The sequence below is a fragment of the Abramis brama genome, assembly GCF_963993115.1.
Source record: "Abramis brama genome assembly, chromosome: 25".
Lineage (NCBI taxonomy): Eukaryota > Metazoa > Chordata > Actinopteri > Cypriniformes > Leuciscidae > Abramis > Abramis brama.
This window is the reverse complement of record NC_139987.1, coordinates 1,154,280-1,167,535: the sequence shown is the minus strand read 5'-3', so window position 1 is coordinate 1,167,535 and position 13,256 is coordinate 1,154,280. Positions and strand designations below refer to the sequence as shown.

Here is a 13,256-nt window from a genome sequence, read left to right as displayed (position 1 = left end):
ATAATATAAAATATGTGAAAAATAATTTTTTAAACAATAAAGCATGACACCATATTGTAGTACACCCCAAATACAAAATCAAAACTTTGTAAAAGGGCATAATACGACCCATTTAAGCTTTTGAAATAAATTTCACTTGAAAAAAGGTGATGTCTGGCCTTTTTCACCCCACCAAACAAACTCCATTACCATGCCCTCATTTCTTCTCTTTTACAGGAAACCTTCCTCCCCCATTTCCTCTCTCCATCGCCCTCAAATGGCCGGGATGATAACTTTCACCCCTGTAACAGGGTAACTGTTACAGCAGACTGGAGTAAGCGGCTGGCATGGCTCCATCAGACTCTTGATTGTGTTACCAATATTGGCACAGTAATAATGATCACTACTGCACAAACTAATAGAATGATGAATGCAAATGTTTTACAAATTTTGTTCCTCTTCATTTCAGCTGCTTTCTTCTTGAGCAGAGAGTCATAGCCGGGGGTGTAGAGATCTTCCAGCCAGAAGCTCAGTTCTCTTGGGTCTTCCTGAAAGACACATTCAGAACATTATTCTTTCTGAGTTTAATGAAGTTCCTAAACGCAAGTTAGGGAGGAGTGAGCCCATCTAATCTTTCAATCAACAGCCTGAGTATATAAGCAGCTGCTTACCTCTCTCCAGCATCAGCTGTTCCAGTATCCCTCCACCTCCCCAAACTCCACCTTCATCTCAGGTACCTTGCCCTTCAATTATCATATCCTATACATTTAGCCACTGGGGGGGTATATCAGAGCTCGAGTTGAAGCTGCTTCATCGAGCCCCTCTTCAGTGGACAGCAAGCCAAATAAGTTGAACCTAATATCTTAAAGATTTTATGGGCAAACAAACTCGTTAACTGCGTTTTAAAAGTAAACACTGTGAACATTTCACATTGTGATAGCAAATGCTAGATCTTTTATATTTAGCTTTGCATGATAACTAATGTATTTAATAAATGGTAACAAATGAGGTGTTACCAAATAATTAATGGGATGTTGACATAAATATTAAATTTGGTGATTAAATTGCAATATAGGATAAGTAGAATATGTTAATTAGAATGTCACCTCAATGTTGCTTATTATTGTTTGCATAAAGCAAGATTATTAATGATTGTTCATTGTTTACAGCTTGTCAATGTTATATTCCACAGGCTTAAGTTTCATAGGATCATAATCACATAACAGAGCCAGTAGCACTTAAAGGTGCAGTGAGCGGTTTCTGAGAAACACTGTTGATGTTTGAAATCTACCCATACAAACACACCCCTCCCTTCATTGCTCCGCCCCCAAAATGCACAAATGTCTCAGATTACGACTGTAACCATGGTTCCCTGAGAAGGGGGATTCAAATATTATTGGCCTACGGCAGTCAATGGGCCCTATCATACACCCGGCGCAATGCAGCGCAATGCACGCCAAGCGCGACGCAATTGTTTTTTGCTAGTTTCAGTCCGACGCAGTTTTCATTTTCACGTCCTGCGCCACGTTGTTTAAATAGCAAATGCATTTGCGCCCATTTGTGCGACCATGGGCTGCTGGTCTGAAAACGCAGTGTGTTCAGGTGCATTGTTGGTGCGTTGATATTTTGAGGAACTGAAATAGACTGCACCATATTTTTTTTGTAATTTTAAGAGCGCATTAATAATGTGCGCCTATAGGCGGGTCAACAACGCACGTCCACTCTGCTTGGACGCGCAGCAGCACACAAACATGCCAAATATTAAAAATAAAAGGATTACAATGTAAAAGATTAATATTGTGTACATAAAGATATGATGGAATCCGGCTTGTCCCGTAGATGGCGTGCTTGCGCGCTTTAACCTCGCACACGAGCAGATCAGGTTGTGCTCTGGAGACGTGTTCAGTTTTTCCGCTTCAAAATTCCACCATGTAAATAGTAAATCCGCCATGGCGCAAGCGCAACTGGCTTTTAAAGGGAATGGGAGATGAGACTCTGATTGGTTTATTTCACGTTACGCCCAAAACACACCCATTACTCATTAAGAGAATAGTGACAACCCTTTTAGACCATGCGCCGGGAACGGCAACCATTTTTCCCATTGTTAAAGTGAATTCGGACACGCCCTAAGTGAACTTGCGACTTGTGCTTTAGACCAGTGGTTCTCAATTCCAGTCCTCGTGACCCACTGCTCTGCACATTTTGTATGTCTCTCTTATCTGACACACTCAGTTCAGTTCATGGAGTCTCTCCTAATGAGCTGATGATCTGATTCAGGTGTGTTAAATAAGGGAGACATACAAAATGTGCAGAGCAGTGGGTCACGAGGACTGGAATTGAGAACCACTGCTTTAGACCATGCGCTTAGATTGTTAAAATAGGGCCCCATGACTTCATTAGCGGAACACCTGTGAGTATAAGAATGCGCCTGTTATCCATATCATCAACTTTTTTGTCTGAAGGAGATGTGCAGGCAAGCCCAAAGCCAAAGGGGAGCCGCAACTCTACTTAACTACCATAAAATAATTGGGGGAGAGCACTCCTGTCTGCTTAAAAAGGGAACGGACACTACTTTAAGACCCAAGACAGTCAGGGAGGGAACACGTTACTGAGGTCCTAAAGGGCAGCTTACCCAAGGGATTTTCTGTAACCTTAGTATTGCCGCTCCACCAAAGTGGAGCCTCAGAGACAGGAGAGACTCAGCTCTACTTAAGGAGACAGGGGAGACTTAGCTTAGGGAGACTCACTTCCTGAAACGCTTGGATTCTCTGTTAGATCACCTTCACACACGTAACAAACAGCTCCTGAAGCCAAAAACTGATGACATCTACACTCACAGGTGCATAATATTTGGAGTTTTTTCACACATGCTTCAGACACCGGTCACACTGAGGGCATTCCTCATATCGTTAATCCAAGATGGAATGTTGAGTTGCACTTCGAAACAGAACACAAAATGAAAGAGTGGATATCTCTTTATCACAGCTGAGGTGAAAAATAAAGCGAATGAGCGTTTCAAGGAAGAACCAAAAATGAACATAAAGTACACTGGAGTATATACAAGCAAGAGTTTGCTGTTAGTCGCCAGCAGCTCCAGACAAACAATGACACTCAAATTGTCCTGTTACTAGAGCTAACATTACAACAACAGCACATTTTGGTTCTGTAAAACAAAGCAAAACCACTGTTACTCACGTATGCAGTAGAAAGAACACTAGCGTCCGTTATCAGGCCTTCCCACTGAGCTCTCTCCAGCGCTGGACAGCTTTTCTAGTATTAACGCGGATCCTAAAGCTCTTGCCTGATCATAACAGTTTATTTCCAGTGATATTCCTCTGAGCTTTTCTCTTTTGTAATGTCTCTCAGCCATCTCTCTTTCTATGGTCTTTCTTCAAATCTCCCCCTTGCTCACTTTTGTTTGTGTCTGTGCAGCAGTCGTCCGTGTGGTGCTGCTGCTTTACTTTCGTTTTGTGTTTGTTTTATTATTAAAGTGTGGAAAAGTTCAAGCCTCCTTTTATGCTTCCGAAGCTCCTCTGTGAGAAACTCGAGACGCGCGCAGGCGAGTCTCATTATCAATCCCGCCCTCGGCCTCGTCCTGCTCCTCACAAAATGTATTGGAGTTTCATTTTTAAAATGCAAAATATGAGTAACTATATTCAGTTATAGTAACAATTGATATGATTGGTAATTTACATTTAAAAGTACTTACATTACTAAAGGGATTGAATTTTATTGTCATTTGTTTAACATTTAGTGAATTTAGCCATAAAAAAGTATAGGTTGTGCATTCTGAGGAGCGACTGAGCAGCAAAGAAACGCTCTCTTATAATATGTATATAATTACATTCTAGTGAGTAGAGTAAAAGGTGGATAAGATGTCATTGAGTAAATTCCACTGCAATTACAAAGAGGCATTATAGCATGTTTCTATTAATATAGCTTGCCAGAAAACAGTTTGAAATGCTGAGATAGATTGATAGATTAAACATGAATCCGTTCACTTTGTCTATGTTGCAGTCTCAGGTTTTTTTTTTTAACAAAGAATGTTTAAATGAGAAATGCATTAAACTTAAGCAATGTATAAAAGGCTACAAATAATGTATTTTTTTGCCTTGTTCTACAAAAATAATCCACATGTGTTCAGAAAAAGTTGTTTTATACACTCAAGTTTGTTTGCTTTTTGTTTGTTGTACTTAAAAGATCAGATAAAAAAATCTACCAGTGTTGGAAAAGTAATCCAAAGAATTAGATTAGTTACCTTGTACTCTGTAACATGTAGTGGAATACATTTTAAAAGTAACTGTCCGAACCCTGATCATATCACGTTCTCATAATACAATGTTATTCAAATTGTAATATGTGCATTTGTCTGTGCCTGTATGGGCAGATACAGTACCTTCATATAGTCTGCTAGCTGACCGTGTGCAGTGTGTCTGTCATAGTCCTGGATGGTCCAGGATGGTTTGGACTTGTTCTCCTCCGTGTGGATGATGTTGATGTGAGAATAGAGAGGGTTCTGCTTGATCTTTGGTTTTAGAGTTTGAGGAGTGATGTGTTTCTCCAGCTCCCTGTCTTCAAACACATGACCGTCTGCTGGTGCCTTTTCTTCCTTTCCTCTCTCCATTCCCTGCAAAACACAGTGAGATTTATAAAGGGGGCATTTAAATAAAATGTTCCTTGTTGGAAAAAAAATTTTTTTTTTTTTTTTTGACTAGAGTGAATTCCCATGTTGGCCCATGCCAGTCCACAGGTGCATCAACATAGTCTTGCAGCGCAGCACTGCTCTGTGTGAATGCTGTAATTAGAGACCAAAATAGGCCCTAAAAATCCTGAAAGAAAAGTACACTGATTCTTGTGACTGGTGACATTTTTGCAAAGTGATATTGCTTCTTGCACTTATAGAGGGTGTGCATGTGACGTCAGCTGCTTTGAAATAAAGCACTATATAATGAAACCTGACTTGACTTGGCTTTTGCAAAAGGAAATTATTTAGTAAAAGTGAGAGAAAGAGAGTTTTTGTGTGTGAGAGAGAATGTTTTTCTTTTAATAATGTACAGTAAATAAAATTTACTCTTTATTTTGTGATTTAAAAGTGTTGTTAATATGGTTATATTGTAGTGTACTTGTTCATTGTTAATACATGTTTATATTAAAATGTATTTGTTAACCTTATAATAAAAACCCTTAATCTTTTAAAATGTTTGAATTTGTGTTTTACTGCCAGCCACTCTCAGCCAGATCGGCCTCAGCTGGGCCAGACCTGGGCCACATATAACAATGTAAGTCACTTTTCAGTGTCCTAGCCAGATCTGGGCCACATCAATAAATAAGAGTCATTGTTACAGAGGTGTGGGCCACATCTGCGCCGGAGGAAATTGTTTGTGTCGGTTTTCAGTGTGTGGGGCCACAATTTAGTGGACAGATAAATCAACAATCTTTTGCTCAAGCAGTCTGATTCAGCTTAGCATCCTAGAATTTATGGTTAACACATAGGTTGGTTAACACATTCAGGTTGATTGGGACACTTTTTTCCAGTCATCTCAATGGCAAAAAGTGTCCCAATCAACCTGAATTCACTCTACTGTATGTTTAACACATGCAATCAGTATGTTAGCAACTTGTTATTAATGCAGCACCTCTGCTTTTCTCACATAGAATCGGGTTATTGGAATGGATTGTTAGACCTTGTTTAATTTTTGTTATCCTCGTTTTAGACAAAAAAAAAATACAAAAAAAAATCTAAATTAAATATAATTTATGTATAAATTAAAGTTAAACCTCCAATCTCCTCCCGATATACCGAAAAAAAGCCAGTAGATGCCTCAGTGACTACATCACTCAGAGAGCTGTCAATCACAGCTGTCAATCATCATGCCACGCCCCGTTTTTTTTTTTGCCATCAAATAACTAAAACCAAACGTAGCCTATCTAAAACTGAACACTTACATCAGTGTGATAAAAACTGCCTAAAATGACAGAAACCATCTTTGGGGAAAAAAAGTATTTGAAGTGTTATTTGGTTGTTTAATTTGAGATTAAGAGAGGGCGGGGTTTATGTCCACCTGGGGGCGATCGAGACGCCTTTCCTTCACTTTCAGGATGAGTGCGCGGCAAAGCAAAGCATTATGGGCTGCCATGCCAAATCACCCATACTACAGTATGCTTGCTTTTCTACTAAAAATAAACAATGGGTTGTTATTGGGTTAGGGTTAGGGTTAACCTATGTGTATGTTGTTACTAGGCGTCACGAATGTGTTTTATAGGGGGAGTGCATCTACAGTTGGTTCGGCCTCGGTTTATATGTGTGTGATATTTCACTCCGCTGTAAAATTCAACAATAAACAAAGGTGAGTATCTCTAGCGTGACGTCACTGTCAGTAGCGTGCGTGCTAAAACTTCTAACAATGAGCTAGGCGAATCTACTAGTTGAGTAAAAGTGTGTGCAGTGTGAAGTTGTCCATATGCAGGAGGTCACCAGCTTCACCTCATGATGTTATTGGAAAAATATAGTTTTGAATGTAATCCTTTTCAGATACATAGAACATAGGCATACATAGCCTAACAAATGATTTTTAATAATTGTTTTTTTTTTACACTTTTTGGAAGGACTTGAAATATTAAAGCCACAGATGAGAATCTTGCGCTGGCCAGTGTTACATCACTTATACTGACACCTACTGGCGTGCGTCCGTGCAGCATCACTCAAAAATAAAGGTTATCTGTCAGTCACTTCTGGAGGTGTCACAACACACAGCGACATGTTCCGCGACTCAGTGTCAGTCAGGTGTCATGTCAGTGGTGGTGTGTCGTGATAATGTCAGTGACACATGCCACAATCCACTGGCACATGCCAATGAAGACCGGATGTGCCAATACGCATAGTGACGTGCCGTTGGCTTCTGTGCGTCAGATGCCATGTCACTTAATGTTAATACCGCCTCTCGTAAACGCTGCTCCATCTGAAAGCACTGCGACACGCTTCAAACATCTTTTCAAACATGAGAAGCATTCATGAACCTCTTGTCCAACAAAAGACATCATTTAATAACATGCTTTTACTCCAAACTCACTTCATAACGAAACTCATCCTTCTGTGAGATGATGTGCTTCTTACACAGAATAAGGCCGTCGTGTGTTTATTAGTCATGTTTAATCAAAGCATTTCAATCTCCTGTTTATTCAGCGACAGCGATAGGGATTTCCTGGAATGATGTGTGTTATCATCATTGTTATTCTTGCGGCAGGGCATATTTGGCGTGTGTGAGTGAGATGCCCTCTGGTGTTCAGATGATTTGGTGTGTGTGTGTGCGTGAGACTCCCTCTGGTGTTCAGATGATTTGGTGTGTGTGTGTGTGTGAGACGCCCTCTGGTGTTCAGATGATTTGGCGTGTGTGTGTGAGACGCCCTCTGGTGTTCAGATGATTTGGTGTGTGTGTGTGTGTGTGTGAGACGCCCTCTGGTGTTCAGATGATTTGGTGTGTGTGTGTGTGTGTGAGACGCCCTCTGGTGTTCAGATGATTTGGTGTGTGTGTGTGTGTGTGTGAGACGCCCTCTGGTGTTCAGATGATTTGGGGTGTGTGTGTGTGTGTGTGTGAGACGCCCTCTGGGGTTCAGAGGGATATTTGGTGTGTGTGTGTGAGACGCACTCTGGTGTTCAGATGATTTGGTGTGTGTGTGTGAGACGCACTCTGGTGTTCAGATGATTTGGTGTGTGTGTGTGAGACGCCCTCTGGTATTCAGAGGGATATTTGGTGTGTGTGTGTCAGACCAGGGGGGCAGGGTTTCATAAAATATTGAAGCTTCCCCGGGTGCCACCATTGGCTAGCGGACCCCCACCTGCTGTTAGCATCCCATTGACTCCCATTCATTTTGGCGTCACTGTGACAGCGAATAACTTTACATCTGAGGCGTTTAAAGACTCCATTTGTCCATTATTTATTTCTAAAGAAACACGAAAATGTATAAAAGGCTCCATTACCTTGTATCTTACGTTATGGCCCCGTAGAAGCAATTTTTGTAAAAATAGGCTAACGATTGCGTCATAACCTGCGACTCTCTGTCGCACAGTAGAGAGATTACCGTATGGACAGGAGGAGAAGCTCGCGGGCAATCGGGGGACGTGGAGGCAAAATGACAAAGTAATTAATCAGAATACTTAGTAAAAGTTTCTCCTGCTCCTCGTTCATGGACACCTCCTACTCACACTCTCCGTCTCTGCAAGTTTCGGAAGGGAATGATTCAGATTTCTCTACTAGCACAGCTACTAAAAGACAGACGGGTTGCTCACGTCACATCTACGCCGTCAAGCTCAGTTTGAGTCTGCGCAGTCGCTCAGCCATCAGGAAGTGAGAGCTTCTAATTGACTTCACTTGTCTCCGTTGAATCCAATGGGGTCGCTGTGTCCAGTTTATATACTGTCTATGTGTGAGATGCCCTCTGGTGTTCAGATGATTTGGTGTGTGTGTGTGTGTGTGTGTGTGAGACGCCCTCTGGTGTTCAGAGGGATATTTGGTGTGTGTGTGTGAGACACCCTCTGGTGTTCAGATGGAGCTGCATTTACTGCCGATCACAGAGCCGTACCTCACTGACAAGCTGCACATAAAATAATCACAGCCTTTGCCAAATCACTTGCGGTTTCATTTTGATTAATCGTGCAGCCCTAGTAACTGCTTAACAATCAGACAATGATGTGTGTTGTTGTTGTTGTAAGTTCATTTTTAATTGGTCGTTGCTCACATTTTAATCTGGTCAGAGATGTTTCTAATAGTTTGCTCTTCATTGTTCCTCATTTTAGAAACAGCTGCTAAAGGAAGGAAGAGGAGAGCGGTGCGTCCTGGCCATCCAGAGCCGGATCCCGATTAGTCTGAGCCAGTGTGTGTGTCAGACCAGGCCCATCCAGATCTCGAGTCGTCTCCTGTGAAAGAAAGTTCCTCCAAGATCAAGTAAGCAACAGACGGCTCCGATCAGGCCGGTTCAGTGTCGTCGTCTGTGCCAGAAAGCCTGATGAAGAGTCTGCAGATCCAGAAATCGAACTGACTCAAGGTGAGTCGCTATTGCTTTGGTTCACGTAATGTCTGCCTTGTTTAATTGTCTTTTTATTGTGACTTATAAATGCTAGGCTGAAATACTCTGACATTGGCCAGAGGAGAACTGAGCGCCTGAGCCTGGGTTTTCCCAAGGTGTGTTTCTCCATTCTGTCACTGATGGAGTTTGGGTTCTTGCCACTGTCACCTCTGGCTTTTGGCTTGCTTAGTTGGGGACATTAATTTAATATTCAACAATATTATTGATCTGCCTGCATTGAGACCATTATATGAGAACTGAACTGAGCTGGACGGTGACATCACAGTTTACTCCAGAGCGGCTATAAATATATATATGAATAAAAAATAACTTTTTTACAACAAAAATGAACCATAACTGAACTTACTTAGGCTGGACTATGACGCTATTTTCTTCTAGAAACAAACTTTGTTGCATTATTTTCCTGTTATCTTTGTAAAGCTGCTTTGAAACACTGTATTGTAAAAAGCGCTGTATAAATAAAGGTGACTTGACTTGACATCACTGAAAGATACTGCAGATTAGATCAGAACAGACCATCAAAGAAACTTGCAGACTCTTGTTCTGTTTCTGTGTGTGTTTTTCAGGATCTGTCGTGTCTTTGTTTGAAGTGGGTCTGATGACATCAGGAAAATTCAGCAAGCTGTATGAGGGAAACCACGTATTCAGCGTCATAATAAAGGTTGCCATCAAGTGCATCTCCAAACGCAGAACGTCCCGTTCTCTTGATGTTGTAAGTTGGTAAAACGTAACGAATATTCGATGGGTAAAGTGCAGATTATAACTGTAGCAAACATAAAGCTGAAATAGACAGACTAAAGCAATGTTCTTCAAATCTTCTAGTTTAAGAGTTACTCATAGCAAACTAACCGCTGTTGTTTTTCTGTCAAGCCTGATCTTTCCAAACCTGTGCTTGAAGAAGTGGCACTGATGCTGCGTTTGGGACAAGCTCCCTCATGCCCCAACATCATCAAATTACACCACTGGATTGAGGAGGAGAGCGGCTTCGTGCTCATCATGGAGAAACCTGAACAAGAGCTTGGAGGATTTCATCTTGATGGCAGATGACATGACTGAAAGATAAGCATGCTGGTTAATGCTTCAGGCAGTCCAAGCGGTCAAACACTGCCATGAACGAGGAGTTTTCCATGGTGATATCCACACGGGGAACTTGCTGGTGTCTCACCACAGTCTGGAGCTCAAGCTAATCGACTTCCGCTGTGCTCATCTGATCAATACTCAAGGCTTTAACAGCAGCGCATATCAAGGTGAGCTGGCATGTTTCGTTACCATAGCCACGTTTGGAATCTTACAGATCACATAATATTGTCTTGTTGATTACAAAATGGCTCAACAGTAAAACTGTCTGTCTCTTTAACAGGACGAAGCTCGTACACCCCACCTGAGGTCATAGGGCACAACATATTCCACGCCGGCCCAGCAAATGATTCTTAACCATATGTGCGGTGCCGTCAGTACTGGCTTTCTTCGCGCCTTGATGTCACGAACATGCTGACATTACAGGCCAGATTGGATTGGAACATTCAGAATATTTAGCCAGTTAACTTAAGGAATGTCAAGAAAACAATGTTCGTGTTTCAATATTTCAGATCTGATCTGAAATGTTTAAGTTGAAGCACTAAAATGATTAACTGGAAATAGAAAAAAAAAACTACAACTGAAATAGCAATATTTAAAAAAATAAATTACAAAAGAACAAAAAAAATACAAAAAGAACTATTAACAAAAAAATATATAAAATTATCATGAAATGTATATAAATATATAGTTTTATAATCATAATTTCTGGAATGTCACTAATTAATTTAATTTAGTTTGTATATGTGAATATATGTATGTATATTTATATATATAAATATAAATAGACAAATACATATACAAATATAAGTTCACCTTCCTCCCTCCACTCCCCAGTAGACTGTTTTGTTCTGGTATAAGTACTCCCTGGGTAAAGCTACAGTTATGTCTACAGTTAGTCAGCTTAAGATCCTTTCCAACTAAACTGGTTATATCTCGTAAGCCTAGTAGTATATGTTTTATGAGCAGTAGGATAATCATATTCATCCGCACAGTCATGCAGAGCCAAAGCACAACCAAAACAATGTTCTTCCCCCAAATGCATGCAGTTTTGTTTTTAACCACTAGAGGGCCAAAAGTTACATTCATTCATTTACCGTTTCAGTTGTATCTGACTCTTTTGTGTTGCAAAATAAGGTGGATAAGCACCGATATGGCTGGTATTTAAAAATATATTTTTCAAAAAGGCAAGGTAATTTTCCAGCATCCAGCATGAAACCAGCGAAAATGGCAGGTTAGTATAGAGCCGGTACTATTCAGGTCAGGATATTAAAAAAATATATAGTTTTTTTTTAATGATTTACCCTTTCACTGCAAACAAGCAGAGACAGTCTTCAAAATGCGAGCAGCACTTCATTCACGATTGAGGTCATCCTGTTGTATGAGGTTTAGCAACAGTTTGAGGATCCGCTGGAGTTACGAGGTTCAGTCACAAGCTCTTTGTATAAAGTTCAATATAAGCTCTGGTATAAAGTATAGGCAATACTTTATATTGTAAAGTACTTTATTGCCCCCCCTCACTTATTTGCTTTAAAAAGTCTTTTAAAGTGTCAATGACATCATACACATCGTACGACCAGAGATACTGCTTTATGGCAATCCTTCACTCACTCTGGTGCTTTCGCGCTCTGCACTTTCTTTTCTCTCGAGGCATCGACAACACAGCTGACACAGGTAAACACACAACACAGCTGACACAGGCAAACACACAACACAGCTGACACAGGCAAACACACAACACAGCTGACACAGGCAAACACACAACACAGCTGACACAGGCAAACACACAACACAGCCGACACAGGCAAACACACAACACAGCCGACACAGGCAAACACACAACACAGCTGACACAGGCAAACACACAACACAGCTGACACAGGCAAATACACGTGCTAGAAGAGTTTTTGTTTTGTTGTTTTAAAAGACCATCAAGCGGTATCTCTGGTCGTAATCAGTCCTTCACTGACCAATCAGCGTTCATTAGCAGAATGCTAGCGTGTTATAGGCAACAACAACTCAACCTGTAAGAAATCGAAAGGACATAAGTACTCGTTCATTCAACTTTCAACCTATAACCCATGTTGAACTTGCAAAACCTACAATCAAATCTGAGATTTCTCAACGGCAATCGGGTGAAAGAGACAAATTTAGCCGTCTAGCCCCATAGACTCCCATTCATAAATTAGGTAAAATAAAATAAATCATTAAAAAAAAATTGTATCAAGTTATATTATGTTTAATAAGCAAGTGAAGACTAAAGACTGAATCAATTGAGTTCCCGATAACAAATACTGTCCCTCAGTCAGACTGTTTCTACAGCAGCTTGAGTGTGTATGCTAACAGCGTTTACCTGCGAGTACATCCGGTTGTGCCACTGCCTTTGGCGAGACATCACAGCGCCAATCTGGAACATGCCATGTGTAGCCGGCAGCATTCCCACATCCAGCTGCAGAAACTTCTCTGGATGATTGTTGTTCGGCAGGACGGCTATGTCCATTTTGTGACTAGTGTAAGGCTGAAATGAGCCTTACTGAGTTTGATCTCAGTGTGAGTGTGTAATTATTCATGATGTAACTCTATCTGAGCCCATGTGATACCACTATCCTGCTAGTGAAGGGCTAGTTCCACACCTTCTGACACACTTGCATGCCAGTAGCATGTTACACAGTTACCTCATTCCACCCTTAAACATGATGAAAGAAAAGATGACGTATGCGGCAGACAAATGCGACCTCTGGAGGACGCAGCCTTTGAAATGAATAATAATAATAATAATATGTTTATTTTATATAGCGCCTTTACAAACTTAAGGTCGCTTTACAATAGGAAGAAGAAAAAAAGAAGAAGAAAAAAACAGCAGACATACAGACAGGCATTAAATGTAGAGAAACATAAAACAGATACACATATCATACATTACACTAGGGATGAGAAAAACAAGGTGAAAAGGTATGTTTTAAGGTGGGTTTCAAAGTAGTGTATGGATGTGACATTATGAATATGTTGGGGAATAGATTTCCATAGTGTGGGCGCAGCGACAGAGAAGACCCTGTCACCAAACGATGCTAGTTTGTGGTGCAGGACCAGCAATAGACCAGATTCAGAGGACCTAA

At 40.8% G+C, this 13,256-nt stretch overlaps 1 protein-coding gene across 1 annotated transcript; it reads right to left on the bottom strand.

The window, feature by feature from the left end:
• Positions 1 to 335: 335 nt before the first annotated feature.
• On the bottom strand, positions 336 to 12,640 carry minar2 (membrane integral NOTCH2 associated receptor 2; the record flags this gene model as incomplete). Its single annotated transcript, XM_084104938.1, has 3 exons — positions 336 to 527; positions 4,376 to 4,606; positions 12,494 to 12,640. 3 exons carry the CDS (start codon positions 12,638 to 12,640, stop codon positions 336 to 338), a joined length of 570 nt encoding a protein of 189 aa, XP_083961064.1.
• Between the last annotated feature and the right edge of the window lie 616 nt (positions 12,641 to 13,256).